General features: G+C 40.1%; 1 protein-coding gene and 1 long non-coding RNA gene across 3 annotated transcripts in view; one reads left to right on the top strand and one right to left on the bottom strand.

Annotated features, from left to right (window-relative positions):
• Window positions 1-16,221, top strand: part of LOC127552718 (uncharacterized) — a 56,890-nt gene extending 40,669 nt beyond the window's left edge. For both annotated transcript variants that reach the window (XR_007951565.1, XR_007951568.1), the window contains 2 exons: window positions 15,884-15,961; window positions 16,078-16,221. This is a non-coding gene — a long non-coding RNA (uncharacterized LOC127552718). The remainder of the gene's footprint in view (window positions 1-15,883; window positions 15,962-16,077) is intronic.
• ALDH1L1 (aldehyde dehydrogenase 1 family member L1) overlaps window positions 1-24,509 on the bottom strand; it is a 74,177-nt gene that overhangs the window by 3,423 nt on the left and 46,245 nt on the right. Inside the window, exons 16-22 of the mRNA XM_051983047.1 lie at window positions 23,441-23,528; window positions 17,337-17,430; window positions 11,546-11,645; window positions 6,871-6,969; window positions 3,445-3,610; window positions 2,498-2,603; window positions 940-1,139 (exon numbers count right to left, since the gene is read on the bottom strand). Of these exons, the coding sequence (XP_051839007.1) occupies window positions 940-1,139; window positions 2,498-2,603; window positions 3,445-3,610; window positions 6,871-6,969; window positions 11,546-11,645; window positions 17,337-17,430; window positions 23,441-23,528 (853 nt within the window). The remainder of the gene's footprint in view (window positions 1-939; window positions 1,140-2,497; window positions 2,604-3,444; window positions 3,611-6,870; window positions 6,970-11,545; window positions 11,646-17,336; window positions 17,431-23,440; window positions 23,529-24,509) is intronic.

Here is a 24,509-nt window from a genome sequence, read left to right as displayed (position 1 = left end):
TGTGTGACCCTGGACAAGTCACTTAACCCTGTTTGCCTCAGTTTCTTCATCTGTAAAATGGGTTGGAAAAGGAAATGATAAAACACTCTAGTATCTCTGCCAAGAAAACCCCAAAAGGGGTCACAGGGAGTCAACATGGCTGGAAGGACTGAACAACAACAGTTATTATCATATAGATAACTCAAACTGTACACCAGAGGCCTTTGAGATAAAGGACATAATGGCCTGAATTATGCAGCTAGGGTGTATCTCTAGGAACATTCATTCAACCAAGATTTAGATAATACTTTGCTTCCTTTTGCCCATCCTGACATAAGCTACATAAGACCAGAGCATTGTTTTCTAGTGAGGTGGATTGGTGACCTCTGCAAACACCTTAGTGGGATGTGGAACATAGAAAGAAGTGTGTGTGTGTGTGTGTGTGTGTGTGTGTGTGTGTGTGTGTGTGTTGTTTCAGCTCTCTGAGCTTACAGTTTCTCTTTCTGTAAAATAGCTATAATTTCACATGCTTTGTCTACCTAAGGAAAGGACAGGGACCGCACCTGAGATTTCATTATTAGAGATAACTTTCAGGTGAGGAAATCTCTAAAAATGCAAGTGGGCACTTTCTCACTGGCACTTCTCACTTCCCTGCTTCCAGTCTGAGAAAGCTGTCCAGAATACTTAGAGATTAGGTGACTTTCCCAGGGTCACAAAGTCAGAATTAATAATAATTACAACTTAACTCTTTAAGATTTACAAAGTACCTTACAAATATTATCTCCTCTTATTCTCATAATGGCCCTGAGGTAGCACTGCTATCTGCATCTTACAGATGAGGAAACTGAGGCAAACAAAGGTTAAGTGACTTGTTTAGAGCCACAAAAGCTGGTAATTATCCAGAGACTCCAGATTCACTGCGGCTTCCACTAAAACAGAAGTGCAGCATCTTGTTATTACCTAAGTCCTTCCCGAATCCAGACTGCTTGAAACCGCCAAATGGGGCGGCCACATCTGTCTTGTTGTAGGTGTTGATGAACACAGTCCCCGCCTGAAGTTTATCACTGACATACAAGGCTTTGTTAATATCCTGGGTGAAGACCCCAGACGCCAGTCCAAATTCTGTGGCATTGGCACGCTGCAGCACTCCATCAATATCCCTGGGAAGATGTAAAAAAAAAAATCTTATATTGCTGTAGCATTTTATGGTTGTAGAGCACTTTCATACTCATTATCTCATTTGATTTTCTCAACAGTAGGCAAATTGCTATTGCTTCCAAGTTAACCAAATAACCAAATTAATTAATGAATGAAGGAAGGAAATAAAGGAGGGAGGAAGGAAGGAAGGAAGGAAGGAAGGAAGAAAGAAGGAAGAAAGAAAGAAGAAAGAAAGAAGGAAGAAAGGCAGGGGAAGACAGAAAGGAGAAAGGAAAAAAGAAGAAAGAAGGAAGGAAGAAAGAAAAAAGAAGAAAGAAAGAAAGAAAGAAAGAAAGAAAGAAAAGAAAGAAAGAAAAGAAAGAAAGAAGGAAGAAAGAAAGAAAGAAGGAAGGAAGGAAGGAAGGAAGGAAGGAAGGAAGGAAGAAGGAAGGAAGGAAGGAAGAAAAGCCAAAGGAAAGAAAAAAAGAAAGGACAAAGGGAGCAAGGAAGAAAGAAGAAGGAAGGAAGAAGGAAGGAAGGAAGGAAGGAAGGAAGGAAGAAGAAGGAAGGAAGGAAGGAAGGAAGGAAGGAAGGAAGAAGGAAGAAAGGCAGGGGAAGACAGAAAGGAGAAAGGAAGAAAGAAGGAAAGAAGGAAGAAAGAAGGAAAGAAGGTAAGAAAGAAGGAAAGAAGGAAGAAAGAAGGAAAGGAGAGAGGGAGTAACAAAGGGACAGAAGGAGGGAGGAAGGAAAACAGGAAGAATGGAAGGAAGGAAGAAGGCTGGGAGAAGACAGGAAGAAGGAAGGAAGAGAGGGACAGAGGGAGGAAGGAAGGAAGGATAATGGAAAAGAAGAATATAGTGAGAATGATTTCTAAGGAGAAAATAATACTGGGAAAACTTCTGGAGACTGCACAGAGAATTTCCTTCCTATTCAAAAAAAAAAAAAAAAAAAAAGGGAGGTTTGGATTTGGAGTCTGAAGACAGTTCAGATCCTGACTCTATCTTTGTGACCTTGAACATGATCCATCTGTTACCTCCAGTTCTCTTCTCTGTAAAATGAGGGCATTGGGCAAATTCATTGTTAAGGCTCTTTCATCCTACAGAAAGTGGTATCAAGGCCTCCATTAAGTCTTCCTTGGCTCCAGTCCCATGTTGGTCCTAACTAGCCCTAAGATGGTGAGGTCCATAAGACTTTAGGACCTAGAAAGTCTGTGAAGATTTGGGTGGAAGAAAGATGCTCTGGGTGAGAGCTAGGGAGGAAGTTTCTATCACTCACCCCATGGCAGTTTTCTCACCATGTATTAGGAGAAGTCACTTTCTTGTTCCAAATAAAAATGGCAAAGTGTCAGGAAAGTCAGAGAAAACCCTACAATGATTCATACCCATCAGGGAACCTGGAGATGATCATGATGGGTCCAAAAGACTCTTCCTGGGCCACAAACATGTGATCTTGCACATTGGTAAATATGGTCGGTTCAAAGAAAAACCCTATAGAGAGAAAAGAAAAGTGGTGGAATCATTTATTCATTTAGAAAACAATTATTGAACACCAACTGTGAGTAAGTCACTAAAAATAGGAGAGAACTATTCTCCTGATTCAGGACCATCTTGTAAAAAGGGTCCATGTCCAGAGGATTTCATGGCTGTATTTATATTAGGAATGGTACTGTGGAACAAATATATTTTGGATTCAGAGGACAAAGGTTCAACCAGTCTGAGTCTGCCATTTAGTAGCTGGTGCTCTTGAGAAAATCACTTTTTTCTACTTCATTTCCTTCATCTATAAAATGAAGGGGAAGAAGAACAAATATTTTAAAAGCACCTATTATGCCCTAGGCACTGTGCTAAGCACATTACAAATATTATCTTATTGGATTCTCATGAAAGCCCTGGGAGGTCGACGCTGTTATTATTATTAACTCTATGGTATAATTGAGGAAATTGAGGCAGAGATTAAGTGACTTGCTCACGGCCATATATTCTAGTAAGATTTTTTTTTCCTATTCTAGGCCAGCAGTCTATCCACTGTACCACCTAGCTGCCCTTAATGTAGCAGGTGGGTAGTATAATGAATAGAGTGTTCACTCTGGGTTCAGGAAACTGGGGTTCCAATCCCAACCCTCCCTGTAACGAGCTGTGTAACTCCTGGCAAGTTGCACCCCTTCTCAGGGATGGGTGAGGGCTGGGCTTTCAGCTCTGACACTCAATGTTCCCAAACCCCTTCACTCCAATCTTCCTTTGCTCTGTGAAATGGGCAGTATGGACTCAGGAATCTGTTTCCTTACTAACGCAGTACAACCGTACAAGGTTGTCTTGTTATTTTGCTTACCTGGTCTCGGAACTTGTTTTCCTCCATAGACTAGTGTAGCTCCTTCTTTCACTCCTTTCTGGCAGTATTCAATCAGCTTTTGTAAATGGGCCTGATGGTTCTGAGGTCCATGATTGGTAGCCCGGTCCAGAGGATCACCAATTTTTAGCTTTTTTACTTCTCCTACCTGTTCAAGGTCAGAAACAGCTCAAATCTAGTCTTTTCTTCCTGTGGATTTCCCTATCTTCATCAATAGTTCCCCTGTTCCTCCCAGTCATACAAGTCTGGGTCATTTTTTGAGACTTTTATTATTTTCCCACCCACCCCCTTTCCTGTCCAATCATTTGCCAAGTCAATGAGGCAACTGATAGACAGATACTGGATCTGGAGTCAGGAAGATGAGTTCATATCCAATCTCAGACACTTATTAGCTGTGTGACTTTGGGGACCCAATCTCAGCCTGCCTCAGTTTCTTCTACTGGAAAATGGGAATAATATTACCTAATTCTCAGAATTGTTGTGATGATAAAATTGGAATAGTGTTTTGCAAACTTTAAAATGCTGTATAAATATTGACTTTTATTGTGATTAAATCTTATTTGCTTTGCAAACTTTAAAATGCTATACAAATGTTGACTATTATTATGATTAAATCTAATTTTCTATATCTGTAGGATCACCACCATCTCGCCTTCTTCATTTTCATTTCCACCAGCCCTATGAACTTTAATGCTTCATAATTTCTCATCTAGCACTTAAGATAGTATCAGAATTGGTTTCTCTGCTTCCAATCTCTCCCCTCTCCAATCCACTCTATATCTTAAGGACAGATTATTATTTCTAAAACAACACTTTTGTCATGCTATACTCCATTGCTCTAGAATATTCCCTATTGCCTGCAGTGAAAAAACTAAATTTCTTAGTTTCCTATCCCAGTCTGAACAACGTGACACTCACCTAGCTTTCTGTTTTGTTTTTGCTGAGGCAATTGGGGTTAAATAACTTGCCCAGGGTCACACAGCTAGGAAGTATTAAGTGTCTGAGGTCACATTTGAACTCAGGTCCTCCTGACTTCAGGGCTGGTACTCTATTCACTGTACTATTTAGCTGCCCCCCACCCCCACCCCTAGGTACCATCTTCTCTTTATAGAATGTTAACTTCTTGAGGGCAGGAACTGAATTTTATTATAAGTACCTATCACAGGGCCTGGCACATAGTTGGTGTTTAATAAATACTTCATTCATTCTTCTCTATGATCTACCCTGGCCAGTTTAGACAACTCACCAAATATACATACCACCATGAAACCTGGTTTTGAAGTCTGACTCTGATGCTTACTAGCTTTATAACCATAATAAAGTCTTGTAATCGTAACTTGTATCAAGGTTGCTTCGTAAAATGGAACTAATAGCATTTGCACTGTTTATCTAATAAAATTGTTATGGGAAAAGCAGTTTGTTAGATGTCTAAAAGGGTTTTTTTTTATTATCTGTTAGTCAATGTAGGGATATGGGGTGTGTGTGTGTGTGTGTGTGTGTGTGTATGTGTGTGTGTGGAAAGATAGTAATCACTGGGGAAAGTGAAAACATTTATAGTGTCTTTTCTCTCCAACTTTATCTTTTGCTTCCAGAAAATTAGGCCTTCTTCTTCCTTGGTTGCTCTTCCTTTGTGTGGCTGGCCCCTGCCCCTTCTAAAGTTGGTTCTCAGTCTGAAGCTTATTGCCGGCTGGATGGAGTCTCACCTCTCATTCTTTAGCCAATGGATTTGATTTAACAGAGCTGTGAGCTTCTTGACCTTTTAAGAACTCGTCTTTAGCTCTTTTTGCAAAGCAGCCCTAGGGCTCAACCGGCACTTTGGGAGCAGTTTGTTAACCATAAAGCATTACATAAATGTGAGTTGTTATCTTCTACAACCACAGCCCTAAGCTTGTTGGAGCTGTTATTCTCATATGGGAGTTTCCTTCTTTCTCCCCATCTATTTATCTAATTTTGATCCTTCCTTAAAGTTGGAATAAATTAGCTTTCATTCAATTAATCAAATATTAAGTACCTAATATGTACCATCCACTGTTATAGGTTCTGGAAATAAAAAGCCAAAAATTAAACAGATTCTGTTCGCAAGAAGGATGGAGCCTGAGAAGAAAGAATATAATTCATGCACAGACAAAATCAATGCAAAGTATATACAAGGAGATTTTGTAGAGTGAGAACACTCTACTAGCTGAAGGGTGTAGGGAAGTCTTCTTGTAGGAGGGGGGTCACCTTGAAGGAAGTTTGGAGATTTGAAGGGATGGAGGAGGTGAGAAGAAAGTACAGCCCAGGCTTGGGAGAACAAATAAATTAGTAGCAGACTCAGAGGCCAGCATAATTCAGCAGCAAGTAAGAAGGAGCACAGAAGGCGTATGGGAGAAACAATGAAGATTGGGCTTCATCCAGACATAAGTGGTGTTGGGATAAAGAGGCAGGGGATTTAAGAATAGAGCATGCAGTGTAAAGAGTCATATTGTTGAATGTGAGAAGGAAGAGGAGTAAATTCAGTGCAGGGATGATGGCATGAGAGAACAGGAAAGGATGGATAGGGAGGAAGTTGTGTGCACTCCAAGAGAAGAACTGCTAGCTATTTGATAATGGAAGTGGAACCTTTATGAGTAATGGTGATCAAGAGTTTGTGTGTGTGTGTGTGTGTGTGTGTGTGTGTGTGTGTGTGTGTGTCTGAATGTACAGGTCATGAGAATTAAGGACTTTGAATTAGGAGGCCAGGTCCATCTTCTAACCTGATCTCTCCATTCTGTGAGCTCTTCTGTACTCTCATTTGGGACTTGACTATACTTTCTGATATGACAGTTATCTACACCACACACCCCTACATAAATATACATATGTATATATAAATATATGCACACTTATATGTATACAAACTTTTGTATTTGTATGTGTGCATAGATGCACTATGTGTATAAATGTATATTTGTATATAATAGACATGTGTATATACACACATAATAGGTAAAATTTTTCCCATCAGACTGTAATAGGGCAGGCTCAATGCTTAGCATAGGGCCTTGTACATAATAAATGTTCAAAATTATTGGACAATTGATTAACAGTAATAAATGTTATTTGTTAAGCATCTACTATGAATAAACCACTGTTTTAAATATTGGAGGAGGTAGATTAGATCCGACACTGTCTTTATCCTGCAAGGATATATCATCCAGTAGGTGAGTAATGAGATACTCCAAAAAGGTGATTATAATAGACAGTGTTACATTAAAAGCACTGGAGAAGCATCTAAGCATTATGTGAAAGGGAAAGACTGTCACAAATTTGTGGAGTTAGTGGGGGCAGGGCTGGAAATCAGGATGGGCTTCTTGGAGGATGTTACCAGGACATGGGCAGGATCCCAAATGAAATGTGTCCACCTTCAAAGGTGGAGTCAGAACTCACCACTTTCTGGACAAACTGGTCATGAATTGAATCTTCCAGGAATAGGCGTCCTGCTGCGATGCAATTTTCACCTTTATTGAAGAAAACAGAACTCATCCCCTTTGGACAGAAGAACAAGTATTAAATCGCTGGGCAGATGAGAAAGCATTTCCCCATGATCTTTATCTGCCTTCCTCCCTCTATCAAAGCAATGAGTCCATTTTCCAGGGCCCACAAACCACTTCATTGTTGGTAAAGAGGCATAATTGCTATTTTTTAAATTGACATTTTGTTTTTAGATCACCTTAAATAGCTGTTAGTACAATAGAAGATAGGAAGACTCCTCTTACTGAGTTCAAATCTGACCTCAGACACTTACTAGTTGTGTGACCATGGGCATGTCACTTAACCCAGTTTGCCTCAGTTTCCTCACGTGTGAAATGAACCAAGAGAAAGAAATGATACTCTTCTCTAGCATTTCTGCCAAGAAAACCCCAAATGGAGTCACAAAGAGTCAGGCATGGCTGAAAATGACTAAGAAATAACAGTACCCTTGCCCTAACTTTTTCTTAAAACCTCCATTCACATGCTCACACTCTGTTTCAGCTGGGTCTCCGACATTAGCCAACACCTAGGGGTACCATAACAGACAGGAAACTAACCACAAGTGCCTGACCAAAAATCCACCCCAATCTCTGTACTACCCAGAGCCTCCAACTACCTTAATGAAACATCATGGTATAGAGGCAGCTGCAACCAGGTATCCTGCAGGGAAGAGGGGTGCTGGAGAGCTTGGCAGAGCTCAAAAACCCAAATCTGAGGGCAGCCTTTATGAGGGGCTATCCCTGACTCGTTCCCTCCTTTTGTGGTCACACAACTCTAGACTTAAAGCCAGAAGGGACCTTGGACTCATATGGTCTGACTCTTCCCCCTCGCCCATTTTACTGATACAAGAAATAGAACTAAGCTCTTCAAGTAACCTGTCCAAAGTGACAGAGGGATGATTTGAACTCAGATCTGCTGACCTCAAAGCCAGTGTTCTTCCACTCTGACAACTTCAGGAGTCAGTTTTCTGTTTTAAAGATACGCTAAAAGTGACCACAAGAGGCTACAGCTTGAAACCTCCAGCTCTGCCATGTTATATCTATGTGATCTTGGAAAGATGCTGGGCTATAATACTTCACTGGCAAAATGACAAAGTCTCTTCTAAGGCCCCTTTCAGTTCTAAATATATGCTTCTAGGGATAGCTGGGTGGTACAGTAGATAGAACACCAACCAGGAGGACCTCAGTTCATATCTAACCTCAAATACTTATTAGCTGTGTGACTCTGGGCAAGTCACTTAACCTTGATTTATTTTCTCTCTCTCTGTATACACACACACTATATATATTGTGTGTATATGTATATATATTCATATTACATATACACCTACACACACACACACACACATTCCTAGGTCTGTTTGCTTAGTAGCTGTGTGGCTACAGACAAGTAATTTAATTTCCCTGAGCTTCAATTTCCTCATTTGTAAAATGGGAATAATAACACTTGTATTACCTCCTCCTACAGGGTTGTTAGGGACAAGTATATAAAGTGTTTTAGTTACCCAAAGCAATCCCAATAGACTTTGGACAGAAAATGCCATCTGCATCCAAAAAAAATCTAAGGAAAGTGAAAGTAAATCAACATATGCTACATTCACTTCTTTTTTCTGTTTTTAAATCTCTCCTATTATTTTTCCTTTTTGCTCTGGTTTTTCTCTCCCAACATGATTCATAAAGTAATATGTATTAAAAATAAATAAACTTACAAAAAAGTGTTATAGCTAAAGAAAACATTATAGACTGTTCCAAATGATGCAGTTTTAGGCTTCAATATTTAAAAGCACTGCACTGAGACTTTTGGGATACCCTATATTAATGCCCATTATTATTATTGTTCTTGGCTTGATCTCTCAATGTCTCCTTTGATACTGCTATGTCTCTCATATTGGCTGTGTGACTCTGGGAAAAGTACTTCATCTGTCAGTGCCTTAAGCAACTTTATAAAGCTGCAAGTCTCAGAGAAAGTGCCACTCTGCTTTGGTTTGGAGTTTTCTCACTTGGGATTCCTCATATCAATGAGAGCACAGATCCACTCTCTAGCCTTATCTTTATCCCAATTTTTATTGTTATCAGTGGAAAGAACACTGGACTTTGCATCAGGAGGACTGAGATTAAGTCTATCTTCACCACTTACTAGATGTGTGATTTTGGCAAGTATTAATTTCTTTGAACCTTAGTTTTCTCATAAGGAAAATAGGGATCAACACTTGTATGTCCCTCCCAGAGAGCTGTAGTAAACATCAAATTAGAAAATGGATATTCAAGTACTTTGTAACTGTAGAGTTACAAAGTTGTCATTGTAGTGCTGGGGAAGTATAACTTGTTACTTTTAATACAGCCAAACTAAAGCTTTCTCAGCTCCCTCCTCCTCTTCCCTCAAGTACGCAGAGAACAGGATCTTGGGAAGTCTGGAAGCTGCCCCTTCCTTGTCCCTCCTCTTCTCTATTGACTGAGGTAGAGAAAAGAGGGCTGGGAAATTTCCCATGGAGGAAAATAGGGCATGCAAAGTAACTGTTCCCAAATGCAGGGGAGCACTAACCTCCTCTCCGCTGGTGAGGGTTAGGTTTAGACCTCTGGGGGCTCTTCCAATCCTGAGTTTCTAGAATTCTATTACTTTCATTTCCCAGCAAGACTCAGGACTGGAGATCTCATTTCCTTTCTGCATTTTGGGAAGGAAGCATTTCTCCACGAAGGAATTGCGAGGCAGGCTGATTAACATTATTGGAGACAGATGTTGGACCGAGTTTGGACAATAATGAGAGCAGATCAGAAGAGAATGGTCTTTGTGAGGGAGGCGCTAAACATGTTTCCTCCCACCAACTTAAACTATTACCACCACCACCACCACCATTCTCCTTTTATGCAGCCAACATGGATGAAAAGCAATGTTAGAAGACAAGATTGTCCAATTAGGCCACAGATTCACAGATTCTACAGTTGGAAACCAACTTAGGAGTCATAATGCAAACTCCCATGGAGTATAGTAGAAAGGACTGTGTCTCCAGGGTCTGAGGATCTGGGATAAAATTTTGCTTCTGATGCCAACTAGTTGTGGGATCTGAAATAAGTCACTTAGACCTCTCTGGGCCTTAGTTTCCCCATCTGTAAAATGAGTCTCCTCTGACATCCCTTCCAGCTGTAGATCTAGGACCTCATGGTTTGGATCTAAGATCCTTTGACTTAAAATCCAGTGTTCTTCCTACCATGCCATACTGACCCCTGATTCCAAGATCCATGCTTCTGTGAGCTGGACTGTAATCCTGGGTTGGCCACTACATGGCTGAATGATCTAAGGCAACTTACTTTTCCTCTCTGGGCTTGTTTCTCTCTATATAAAATGAAGGCGTTAAACTGATTAATTTATCTTCTGATTTCCTCATCTTAAAATGGGCATAATAGTTGTATCTACCCATCCACCCTGGATTGTTGTGTGGATAAAGTGAGATAATATTTGTAAAACTTAAAGTACTATATAAATATTATTGTTTTATTTATTTATTTATTTATTAGTTATAATGAGTTCCTGGATACTGTTAGCAGAGAAAGAATGAAGCATTGATGGAATTGCTCCTTGGGGAAGGGCATTGATAGGAATCAGTTTAGCCTCGTAGTCTCACCCTCTGTGGAGGTCTCCCCCTAGCAATGGATAGCCCCATCTTGCTGTGTCTAGTCAAGAAATTCAAGTTATATCAAATCCCTGAGGTTAAATTTCCCCTATAAATATGGCTATGACTCACATCATCCTTGCTGAACTTTTGGGTCAGTCCACCATGACACTCTGCCTTGTATATCTTTTCCTTCATCCTTTCCCCATGCCTTATGGTATCTCTTCTCTAACCCTGAAATGTCTAAAATTTCTTTACTAACTATATACTCTCCCAAGTCTATTTCATATTTACCATTTCTGGTGTCTTCTGTACCTCTTCATTTTGTCTGTAACCTTTTCTCTTAAATAAACTTACCTTTTACTAAAGAGAATGGTCATTGTGAATTCTTCACATGATTGAACTCCAACATTTGGTGCTCTCCTAACTCATATTACCTAGTGTCTACAAACCACATCAGTTGGTACCTCAATCACAATAATTAATAATAGTATTATTATTATAGCTTAGCATTCTATAAACTTAATGCCAACTCTCTAGGGATTTGCTGTTTTTCAATTATTTTCCAGTTGTATTTGACTCTTTGTGATATTTGGGGTTTTCTTGGCAAAGATACTGCAGTGATTTGCCATTTCCTTCTCTAGCTCATTTTGCAGATGAAGAAACTGAGGCAAGGAGATACCATAAGGCATGGGGAAAGGATGAAGGAAAAGATATACAAGGCAGAGTGTCATGGTGGACTGACCCAAAACTGTGTCCAGGGTCACATAGTAAATATCTGAGGTCAATCTGAACTCATGAAGATGAACTGTCCTGACTCCAGGTCCTGTACTTTGTGCACTATGGCACCACCAGTAGCTTATTTGGGATTTGCATACCTCATTTGTTTTCCCTACAGCCTCACTTGAGCTCTTCCTTTCCCACTTTGGGCTCCATCTAGGTCACCCACATCTACCCCTATTAATAAAAGATCAGTAAAATTACCATTTGGACAGCCTTGTTCAGATCACAGTCTGCAAAGATGATGAGGGGAGATTTTCCTCCCAGTTCCAGAGAAACCTTTTTGACATTACTTAGCGCACAGCTGCAAGAAAAAATAGAGAAGAATAAGTAAGGCTGGGATGGATTCAAGAGCCCTGGGAAATCTGGAAAATCTTGCAAAAGTCAAACTGAGCCAAAGGGAAAGAACGCTGAGTCGGGATCACACTAGATGGTGGATCGTGGCCCAGAGATACAGGACTCTTAGAAGCAGCTGTCTGTGTTGGATCAGAGTGTTGTTGCTTTTGGCCAAGGCTTATAAAGCAAAGAATGGATAAGAATGTCAAATTGTTATAAACACTGAAGGGCCACAAAACTGGGCTGTTGGAAATCTCAGACAATCCTAGATTGAGCTAGTTTGTATCTGTATTTATTCACTTCATATTTGTGCTGCATTATTTTTATATGTACTCGTCTGCTTCTTGAGAGTAGGAATGGTTTTATTCTGTGTATTTTGGTTCCTAGTGTCTAGCACAGCATTTAATGAATATTGGGTCCTTAAAATTACAGACATAATGCTTTAGAGGAGCCCTAAAATGAATCAGCAGATGGAGATATCAGCTGGATTGAAGTGTCTAAAAAGAAACTTTATTGCTGTTTTTGAACCAAATAGTAGAGTGTCCTTGGTTTCTATTGGGATGCTGTGGTATTTAATGCTTCTAACAGTGACTTGGATGAAGGAATTACTTATGCCTGTCACATTGCAGATGACAAGCTTGGTGGAATAGCTAACACGTTGAGGGACAATCAAAATCCAAAGATCTCAACCTTATTGGGAAGATGGGGGTGGGGAAGGAGAAAAGGGATCATAAAAGCAAACAAAACATCTGGTGGCATAGGGGATGAATGCTAGATATCAGGAAGATCTGAGTTCAAATCCAGCCTCATATTCTTACCAGCTCTGGGAAAATCACTTTACTTCTATTTGTCTCAATTTCCTCAACTGCATATTGGGAATAATAATAATAATACCTACCTTACATGTTTGTTAAAGGTTCAATTGAGATATTTGTAAAAAATGCTTAGCAAAGTGTCTGGTACACAGCAGATGCTATATAAATCTTTATTCCTCCCTCCCCTCAGCCAATTAGAACAATGGAGCAAATTTAAAAAGATGAAATATAATGGAAATAAAGAGAAACCTTATATTTGGGTTCAAAAAATCAAATGTATGAGTGTAAGATGAAAGAAAATTGGCAAGACTATCTCACATGCTGAAGTGACCTTTTTAAAAAAATACTAGAACCATAACATATAGTTTATCTACATCCAGCCCCAAAGCAACATTTATAATATATCATAATATAACAATAATTTTTATCAGATTTTTCTTTAGGGTACCTTTTTTCTGATTATTTACAACTATACAAGCAAAGCATATACTTCCAAGTGCACACATTTAATACAGGATTGACTATTTTGCATTTACAGCACTTAATAATCTGAAAAAGTTCAACTGTATATGATCTTTAAAATGTTATAAAAACTTCCATTAGTAAATAAAACCAGTGACCCTATAAATCTCTCTATCTTTCTATTACTATATATAGTAACTGAGTAATCTGGTATTCTATTAATCCAAACCAATGAGCCAATCTTCATTAACACTTTGCTGAGTGACCTTTTTTCTTACCAAGGCTAACTCTTCCACTTGATCGAGCGATCCCCTTCCTTCCCATTTCCCCCAATAGACTGTGCCATGTTTCACTTATTTTTAATCTCTACTTATCTACAGGCTCATTTTTTGTTGCCCACAAACATATCCATACCTCCACTATCTTAAAAAAGATGCTACTTGATCTTCTATCTCTGATAAATATTATCCTCTATCTTTTCTGCCCTTTACAGCTCAAAAAGACCATCTAGGACCTCCACTTTTTCTTCCTCTCATTCTTATCTCAACTCCTTATAATATGATTTCTGACCTTATTCCACTGAAACTTCTCTCTCCAGTCACTAAGGATCTCTTAGTTGCCAAATGTATCATTCTCAGTCCTTATTTTCCTTGACACTGTTGGTCATTTTCAATTCCTTGAAACTCTTTTCTTTCTAAGTTTTCTGGATACCACACTCTCTTTCTCCTCCTGCCTCTCTGACCATTCTTTCTCTGAATCTTTTGCTGGCGCCTCCTCCAGATCATACCCTCTAACCATAGTTGTCCATCAGAGTTCTGTTCTGGGCTTTCTTTTCCTCTCCTTCTGTACTATTTCTCTTGATGATCTCATTAGCTCCCATGAATCTAATCATCATCTCTATGTTAAAGATTTTCAAATCTACTTGTCCTGGTCCAATCTCCAATCTTGTACCTTCAAATGCCTTTCATATAGCTCAAGAGTCCTCAAACTACGGCCCGCGGGCCAGATGAGGCAGCTGAGGACATTTACCTCCTCACCCAGGGCTATGAAGTTTCTTTATTTAAAGGCCCACAAAACAAAGTTTTTGTTCTTACTATAGTCTGGCCCTCCAATGATCTGAGGGACAGTGAACTGGCCCCCTATTTAAAAAGTTTGAGGACCCCTGATGTAGCTTATACTAGATGTCTATTAGACATCTTAAACTCAGTATGTTCAAAATGGAACTCATTATTTTCTCTCTAAATTCTATCCACCTTCTATCTTTCCTATTATTATAGAAAGTTAACACCATATTCCCAGTCCCAACTTAGCTTCAGAAGGTGTGAAGAAAAGTGTTATAAAGAAGTTCACTCTTGAACTGGGTTTTGAAGGAGGTCAGGGATTCCAAGAAACAGAAGAATGAAGAAGAAGCCTATTTCAGGAATGGGGGGAAAGCCAGTCAAAGGCATAGAGAAAAGAGCAAATAGGTCTCCTTCCTCTTCTCTCTCCCCTCCCCTTCCTCTTTCCCCTTTCCTCTCTCTCTTCTTTCTTATTCTCCCTCCCTTTCTTTTTCCCCTTTTCCTTTGTCTCTGTCTCGGTCTCTCCTATCTGTCTCTGTCTGTGTCTCTATCTCTGTCTCATTGTCTCTCTGTCTCTGTCTTTCTGTCTCTCTCTGTCTTTCTGTCTCTCTCTGCCACACACACACACACACACACACACACACACGACAGAATGCTGAACTCAAATTACACAGATGTTAGCTTGAATCCTGGCTTAACAAAGTACTCAATCTTATAAGGCTTAATTTCCTTTTTCAAATGAGGGTAGTAATATTTATATTCCCTAGCTGAGAGGCAGTGTAGTATAGTGAATGGAGTGGACAGTCTTGGAGTAGGGAAGACCAGAACTAGCTTGTGGTCTCTGGAACATCCTGGCTGTGGGACACTGGGAAATTTTCTACTATTCTTCCTATAGTTCAGCTGCTGATCTGTATTGCTGGAAGGAACTGACGTAATAGGAATTCTCCAACTCTATTGGACTCCTAATTCTGAAGGGGAAAATATGACTAAGTGTGAGCTGTTGCCATGATCACTATTAACATGCCATGCATGTTAAGGTGTCCCCTTCAGTCCAGAAGAGTTTCACTTCAGCCCCTGGACTCTGGCTGTTGGCAGCTTTGCTAAGTCTGTGGATTCCAGGAAAGGATTTCAGTAAAAATAGTTGTGGTATCAAATGCCCAGCTGATTATTTATAACCTATGACCAATTGCTGGGTTTTTTTGTACATGTTTATATTCTTCCTAAAACTATCACTTTAGTTTTAAAATAATTAACATGGAGATTTCTCTTTATGGAAGTAAGGCAGATAGTGTGGTGGATAGAGCCCTCATTGCAGAATCAGGAAGTCTTCATTTTCAATCCTCCTTAGACATTTCACAGCTGTTTAACTGGACCTGAGTGTTGGTAACCTCACCTATAAAATGGCCAGGATTGCATCACCTGTGCTGCACTAGGTAGCATGAAATAATGTTTGAAAAGTGCTTAGTAAACTTTAAAGTGCTCTGTGTAAACATAAGCCATTATATGATTGTAGTAGACAATGACCACAATGTTTGGAGATTTTCCATGAGTAAAAGCTGGAGAGATATGAGATACTTTGGAGTTGCTTGGGGATGGCCAATATTTAAGCCATATTGGTTAAATAGGTGGCTGCCTAAACAGATTTCAGTAACCAGGAAAGGGAAATCTCTCTCCCAAATGCCTCCCTGATGGCTTACTGATGCTTGAGATGTCCTTCCCAAGGGGAAAAAACCTTTTCTGAGAGATGCAAATAAGAAGGCAAATCTTTTTGAAAGAAGGGGTGAAGTAATATATTCACATGAATAAGTCAAAAGATCTAGGATTGAATTCTTCCTTAGGTGATCTAATACTGATCATCTTTTCTTCCCTAGGATTTAGTTTCCAATGCTATGAAACGAGAAGATTATATTAAATAACGTCAAAGATTACTTCCAGCTATATCATTCCATGTAAGTGCAGCCCAGAACCTTGGGGAAGCTGTTCAACCCTCTTGGCTATGTGGTCCTCACTTAGGGGTTTCTCTGGGAATCTCTGAATTTGCCTTTTCTTGTACTTTCCTTTCCAGATTTCTCCTGGGAACATTAGGATTTGGCTCATGTTGGGGTAGTCATGATGAAGAAGAAGGGCCCTCAGCTCTCACTTAAGCACTCAGGGTACCAAGACACTGAATATCTGACCAAAAAGGAAATAAATAAATAAAAAGACAGAAGATTCTCAACTATCTCTTCTTCCTTTTTTCAGGGATACACCTTCCAGGGACTTATACAAATAGTTCTCAAAACTTTTAGTACTGTATTGGGGGAGGGTTCTTTTACACAAGGGGATAGAATTTAGGAGCTCCTAGAGCAAGTGTTTTTAATCTGGGCTGAATTAAAAAAAATTTTTTTTGGAAATTGTATTTGAATATAATTGGTTTCCTTTGCAACCTTATGTTTAGTTTAATTTAATTTTATTACTTTCATTTTAATGATCTATTTAATTTTATGCATTTAAATACATTATTCTCAAAATGGGCCCGTAGACTTCACCAGACTTCCCAAGAGGACCAGGACACAGCCAAAAGGTGAATAATTCCTGGCCATTCAAACGACCATTCCCCTCAGGTGGACACCACAGCCCAATTCTATATAGTCTTTTAGACTTAGATACCTGTGACGATCTTACTGGACCTCAGTTTCCCCATCTGCCTAATGGAGGATATTACTATTTATTCTTCTGACCTGACAGGAGTGCTGTCTGAGTTAAACAATAACAATCCCTCACATCCAGATGAGATTTGACAGATGGAAAATGCTTATGACAGCTCTGGAAACTGGATAGGGGTTGTTATCCCCATTTTATAGATTAAAAAAAGATAAGGGGAATTGACCAAGATCATAAAGCTAGAAAGAGGCAGAGTCTGGACAAGTGCTCAGAAACTTTAAAAATGGATCTTTTCGCTATAATTCTTGAAAAATAAACTAAACCACATCTCCAAAATTCCTACACAAATACAAGGTTTTGTTATTAGGAAGAACTGAGTTTAGAAGCCAAAAAGTAACCCAACAATCTTAGTATGCCTTTTTTGTATCGGAGTCAGCTCCTAGGGCTATCTGGAGCTGATTATTAAATTTCAGCATGAGCATTTATACCTCATAAACGGCTAAGTGCCATAAATCAGGACTTGGTTGTTGTTGATCTTATTACTAGATTATTATTAGATTTGAGAGTGACAGAGAAAACGTTAACAGTGCAGATGAAGCTTAGAAATGTATTATGCCCTCAGAAAACTGGTTGTTCAATATATACGAGTATATCTGCACCCTGATCCCCCAACTTGCTTACCTCTTCATGATGTGTTTTCCAATCTCCGTGGAGCCTGTGAACCCAATTTTCCTTACATCTGGATGATCTGATAACCTCTGCCCAACTAAGGAACCTGTCCAAAAGAGGGGTAACAGTGTGAGAGAAAGGCTTCTGGAGGTCCCCGAGACCTCTAAATGATATAACCCATGGATTGATGAAGATGGGTTTGCTTTCCTGGCAATTTTACTGCCCACATTTGCTTTCCTTTTGATCCCTACTTGACATCTCTCTTTGACTGAAATGCCAATGGAACCTTGATGTACAAGGTGAGTTTCCTTGGCCTACAGTGTAAAGGGAGGCTGTCATTTCCCATTTTTAGGCAGCTTTCAACAAGAGAAACAGATATGCCAGGCCAGGTTTACTCAGCAAGCCAAACCATTGTTCCTCTGGCTCTCTGAGTCTGTAAAGAATTCCCTGCAGACAGAAGAGAATTACTCTCATAATGAAAGGGTAGCTTAATATAGGATTTAGAGCTACAAAGGACAACAAAAGTCATTTCCTCATTTTAGAGAGGAGGAAACCAAACCTCAGACATGTTAAATAACTTTCTTAATGTTGTACATGTAGCAAGTAGAGGAGATCACTGGTCTCCCAGTGCCAAATCCTGAGCCCTCTCTTCATTATCTTACACATTAACAGCCCATTCCCATCATTAGCTAGATGGTTTGTTCCTAGTAAGGTGAGGGAAGGAGGGAAAGAGTTTGTCATCTCCTCCACTCCTCCATAATCCCCATAAATTGGAATATTTCCCCCGAGTCCTAACTCTGAAAGGTTTTGGAGAAGAAGTGTCATACACATGGGACTCACCACCTTCCCGAATATAGCCTGAATCAGATTAAAATGCAATCGGAAAATATTGAACAAAATAAATAAAAATATAATAAAGCATAAGTAACATTTTAACAAGCTAGCAGGGATCCTTATGAACCAATTAGTGACCCCCTTTTCCATTTGATACTATTGGTCTGCAGCACAATAAAGGTTACCAAAGATCTGGTTCCCCCAGAGCCCTAAAATCCTAGATAGATTTGTCTGATGAGGATGGGAAGGCTTGGGAGCCTTGGCTGAACCAGGAGCAGCCATCACAAGGAGAGTCAGCAGGCTACCTAAAAGCTTAGGATGGATTCTTCACACGCTGGAAGTTCCCATGGTTGTGGTTTAGGATTTGTTCCAATATTATAATGAAGCATAGATTCTCAGATTTAGAGGAAATTAGAGGGGCCTGAGCAAGAATATCTCTCCCCCAATAATGCATACAAATGTTTTCCAGGATCAGCCACAGTTGAAGACTTTAAGAGAAAGAGAAGCCATTACTTTCTGAGTCAGCCCATTGTCAATTAGACACTATGGATGATGGGGATCATAGGTCATAGATTTAGAGCTGAAAGGGCACCTTGGACTTTAGCTCTTCCATTCTCGAAGATGGAACTTGGAATTTTTAATTTATAGTGGTTTGAAAATAGGCCACTGAATCAAGTACTGGGCTTTGAGCCAGGAAGAGCTGGCTTCCATTGGAACCTCTGACACTTACTAAAATGTGTGACTATGAGCAAGTAGTCTCTACTTTACACCTGTAAAATGGGGATATGGGAACTGCCTTATAGGGTTGCTGTTAGGATTAAAGGAGATAGTGACAGCAATATTTATATAAATAAAATAGTTATTAATAAATCACATTCATTATTATTATATCATAATAATATTATCAAAACAATTATTTTTGTTAATTATTACTTTTACATATTCATAATTTAAATATTTGATTAAAATAACAATATTAAATCATATTATATTAATAATAAAATATAACTATAAATATAAATAAAGCAATATTTAATGAGATTATGGCAGTATCAGCTCAAAAATCAGTTGTTCCTCATGTCTAGTCTAGTCTTTTTACTCTGTTTCTTGTAGTATCTCTGCCCTCTGGCTACTGCTTGCCCCCATGATGGCACTTTGAATCCTCGAAGTCAACTCTCATGTTTCTCCTAAGCCTTCTCTTCTTGAGGCTAAACATTTTTCTGCTGTTTCTCACATGGTCTCATGGACCTTTATCATGATGCTCACACTCCTCAGACTATCCTACTTATCAATGCTCTTCCTAAATGTAGTACTTAAAAAGAAGGAAAGGAAACATTATGCATTTATTACATGACAAACCCTTCACAAATATCTCATTTGAGTCTCACAACAATCCTGGGAGGTAGGTGCCATTATTACCCTTATTTTACAGATGAGGAAACTGAGGCAGACAGAGGTTAAAGTGGCTTGCCTAGGGTCACACAGTCAGCAAGTGTCTCAGGTTGGGTTATAAATTCAGTGATCTCCATCCATTGTACCAGCGAGATACCCCGTAAAATGAGCATGATACTCCAGATGTGGTATAATCCGGACAAAAAAGCAGGATCCTCACTTCCCTGTTCCTACTGCCACCAGACCTGAGTACAAATTCTGGCTCTGCCTTCTCCTTAGACAAATCACTGGATGTCTTTGGGCCTTGGTTACTCTTCTGTAAAATGAGGTGATTAAGCTAGATGAATTCTGAGATCCCCCAGCTTTAACAGTCTGTGCCCCATGATGCACACCTGGGTACTGAGAGAACAGTTCTGATCCTTTGTGCTCTCAAAGGAACACTGTCACTTAAACCTAAAAGGAGAGTTTTTTATCATGGAACCAATCCAAACAGAGGCAGCTAAACGGGTCGCCTCTTCTGGATATTGTGGAAGGGAGGTTAGAAGAGAGACCCTCAGAAGCCCTTTCCAGCCCTGACAAACACAAGAATGGTACGGCATACGGCATTCTCCCCTGTTTGGAGGACACCATGTGACTCTGTCCTTCAAGGAATGGAGTAAATATATCCTTCAATTTAACTCCTATTTCAAAGGACTGAATTTTCTGAATGAAGGCAGAACACCGGACTTGGGAACCTGAGTTTGAATTCTGATTCTTCAACTTAAATCCTATATGGCCTTGGACTAGTCGCAGTATCTCGAGGCCCCCTATTAAATGAGGGTTGGACTTGGATCTTTCCAACTTGGATCTATGTTTTCAATAGTAGAAGGAACTCTCAGATGAGGAACTTTCTCTACCAATTGCAGGTTGCCACCTTCTTGTTTAGAGTATTGAGACTTTAATACTCCTCCAGGGTCACAGAGTTAATGTGTGTCAGAAGCAAGGCCAAGTTATCACTGACTCCTACAATATGGCTCCCCTTCTAATCCATCTCCTATATGTTATTGTGCAGTCATTTCAATTGTGTGCAATTCTTTGTGACCCCTTTTGGGGTTTTCTTGGCGAAGATACTAAATGGCTTGTCCTTTATTTCTCCAGATCATTTTACAGATAAGGAAACTGAGGTAAACAGGGTTACTGACTGACCCAGAATCACACCCATAAGGATCTGTATAAGCCAGATTTGAATTTGGGAAGATTCCTGACTCCAGCACTATGGTACTACTTATTGATCCATCTTCTACGTGACAATCTTTCAAATACTTATAAAGACAGATATGATGTGCCCCTTAAATCTTCTCTTCCTCAGGATGGACATTCCCACGTCTTGTACCTGATTCTCATAGGGTTCCCCTTCTTGGGTTTTAATACCGCCCAGCTTGCCAATGTCCTCTCTCTCCATCTCTGTCTTTCTGTTTCTGTCCCTCTCTCTTTCTCTTCATCTGTCTCTCTATCTTTCTTTGATCATCTTTCTCTCTCTCTGTCTCTGTCTTTTGTCTCTTTGTCTGTTTCTCTCTGTCTACACACTCACACACACATACACACACACACACACACACACACACATTTTTGTATTTGTATCTCCAGTTTCTAACAGGGCAGAAAAATTAGGGATAAGGAGCAAAAGAGGCAAATTTTTTTCCTACACTGTCCCTTGAGAGTTGAATTCTACATTGACTTTGGAATCAAAGGTCCTGGGTTCAAATCCTTATTCTGACACCTCTGTGACTTTAGACAAGTCACATCCTGGACCCTCAATTTCTTCATCTGTAAATAAGTAGATTGAAATAAACGGTTGCCAAAGTCCTCTTGGTCTCAAATCTGTGATTTTCCATTAACATTATTTGTCATTAGGGCATGCTGCTGCCGCTGCCTTCACCATGTGATTTTAGGCGAGTCAACTTCTCTGAATTCCCTTTCCCAGCCTGTAAGAAGGGATAATTCCTCTTCCAGGATTGTCTCATGAACAACAAATTAGGTCATGGGTGTGAATGAACAGTACAAATAAAGTAGAGGTATCATCCCCATCACTGTTATTGTTATTACTCTTATTAGAGAAGCCAATAGCAGAACTGGGCACCGATCCCAGGACTCTTGGAGGATTTTTCCTGAGCAGATGACATATACCTCCCTGCCCTCGATCCAGCAAATTCCCAGCCAGTGACAGAGTCAGGGCAGGTTGAAAAGAAGTACAGGCCAATTCTGCCGCCCCAACCCAATCTCCTTTGGGCAGAAGTCAGGAGATACAGAAGGGTGCTTGCGTGATGTCCTAGTTACAATTTCAATTACCCCTTTGCTGTCAGATGTGTTTACAACTGTACCAGGTGAGAGGGAAAGAGTCATCGGGGGAACCACCTGGCCAGATCCACAGGGATGTCCCACCCACCCCGATCCTTCCACTGGCTCCTGGAGGGCTGCTAAGTTAATTAAGGAAGAAAGTGAGCAGCTAGACTGTGGCTGTGTGCAATTCATCATCTGTGTGTGGAGAGACAGCTATCATTTGGTCCAAGAAACTTTCAGTTTCAGGGAGAATGGAATAAACATAGGGATGGATTCTAGAAACTTTAGAGCTGCATAGAATCTTGGAGATCATTAGTTCCAGATTTATAGAGAGTAAACTGAGTTTCAGAGAAGGGAACTTACTGAACTAAGGCCACAGTGTAAGTTGGTGGCAAAGTCAGGACTAGGACCCAGGCTACTGTTTCCTATTTCATTATCGCTTTGCCACATTTTGCTCTTTCTCTCGAACTTAGAACTGTTGCTAGATGGGACCTTAGGAATCCAGCCCCATGTCTTCTTACAAATGGGGAAATGAAGTCCAGAGAGGATAAGTGTCTTGCTCATGATCACAAGGAAGATACATGTCAGAATGTGGACTCAAACCTATGTCTTCCAACTACTTACTTCCTTGTACACAGCACCTAACACACCACAGGTGCTTCATGAATGATCATAGGATCACAGATTTTGAGTCACAAGAAACCCCAGAAATCATTGAGTTAATCCCCTCATTTTGCAGTTGAGGGCCAAAGGAATTCAGGTGACTTGCCCATCATCACACGACTCTGAGGTTGATCCCAGTTCTTTCTGACTCCAAGGTTAGAATTCTCTGCCCCTGAGTATACATGGAAGGATAAGTATGATTGTGCAAAAGATGGCCGATGAGAGTAGATGCGGATAAGTTTACCTTGAGCTCCCAAAGATTTAGCATGACTTTGGATTTCTTTTTACATTTTTTTTTGGCTAATGGCTAACTTTCAGCTGTCTCTTCTTTGTCCCATTGTTATTATTATTATTATTAGTAGTAGTAGTAGTAATAGTAATACAAGGATGAGAAGGTAATAGTGGTGGTGGTAGGAGTGGGAGTAGGAGTAGTAGAAAGAGGAAGAGGAAGAGAGGAGGAAGATAAAGAAGACATAGTAGTGGTGGTAGTATCATTGTTATTGTCATCATCATCATCATCATCACCACCTCCATCCTTCTTTTCTTCTTCCTCCTCTCCCTCCTCCTCCTCCTCCTCATCACTATCACCACCACCACCAGTAGCATCTTCCTCATCTTCTTCTCCATCTCCATCTTCATCATCATCATCACCAAAACCATCACCATCATTATCTTCCTCTTCCTCCTCCTCCTCATCACCATCATCATCATCATCATCGCCACCACCACCACCACTCCCAGCACCTCCTTTTCCTAGTCAGCCCTTTTCCAGGGTCAGATTCTTGGTCTTTGGAGACATCAGACTCTGTAGGACTTTCAGATGGGGAAGCTGGCCAGGCGAGATGCCCTGCTTTTTCTTCCTGAGAAGGGAGACAGAGAACGACCGCCCTTCTCTGCCGCCCTCTTACCTGATCCGGGAAGCACGTTCACCACCCCTTTGGGAATGCCAGCTTTCACGGTCAGCTCGGCAAATTTCAAGGCAGTCAGAGGTGTCACCTGGTGGTACAGCAAGAGAATTGCAGTCTCAGACCCACTGGCCATCCCCTTCCATCCTCCTCTATTTTGTTGTTGTTGTTTTCTATTTTATGCACCGGATGACTTTCCAGATGTCACCCACAGAAAAATAGAGCTCATTTATGATGTGATTAAATGGTTCCAGCTGATTAACCAAGCTCACTCCTTTCTCCTCAGCAGGATGCCCTTCTCCGGCTTCTTCCTCTCTCCAGAGCCTTCCCATTTTCAAGGCTCCAGGAACCACAGAACATTAGAACTTTGGTACAGAACAGTAGAGAAAACGCTGAATTTGGAATCAAGAACTGAGGTTCAAAAACAGACTTTGCCATTTGCTACTTTTGTCAGAGGCTCATCTGATCAACCTCATGAAGTTATTACTATCCACGTGACCTGGGGTATGCTGGCAAATATTTAACAAGTGGCCCCCCTCTATATTTTAAGTTTAATCTATATTTTTAACATTTTATCATCACTTTCTTAATTCTAGACAATCTCCACAACAATAATAAATCAAGCTCTGATTTGTAGTATTTGCTGATTTAGATAAATGGTAAATGTTTACCCTGGAAATTTAGCAATCAGCTCTTCCAGTGATTTGAGTGGACTCCAAGACAGTATACGTGACCTTTTCTCCAAGTCATTTAATTTCTCTAGCCCTCAATTTTCTCAGCTATAGGATGAAGAGATTGGCCCACATAACGACTAAGGTCACCTCTGGCTTTAACTGACTTTAAAAACCAACTAATTCTTCTTTTAGTCGGGGAGGAAGTAGAAGAAGGAGGTAACTTGCTCATGGTCACATAACAAGTAATAAAGCCAGAATTCCAGCCTAAACCTTTTGATTCCAAGCCCAGTGTTCTTTCTACAACTCCATTTTTTCTTTTCTCTCCTTGGAAGACTCCAGGATAGAGTAAATGCCTAAAGCATACTTGATATCTTCAATCAATCAATTAACATTCATTT

This window comes from Antechinus flavipes, chromosome 1 (genome assembly GCF_016432865.1).
Source record: "Antechinus flavipes isolate AdamAnt ecotype Samford, QLD, Australia chromosome 1, AdamAnt_v2, whole genome shotgun sequence".
NCBI lineage: Eukaryota > Metazoa > Chordata > Mammalia > Dasyuromorphia > Dasyuridae > Antechinus > Antechinus flavipes.
Note: the sequence above shows the minus strand (reverse complement) of the source record. Positions and strands in the feature narration are given on the sequence as shown.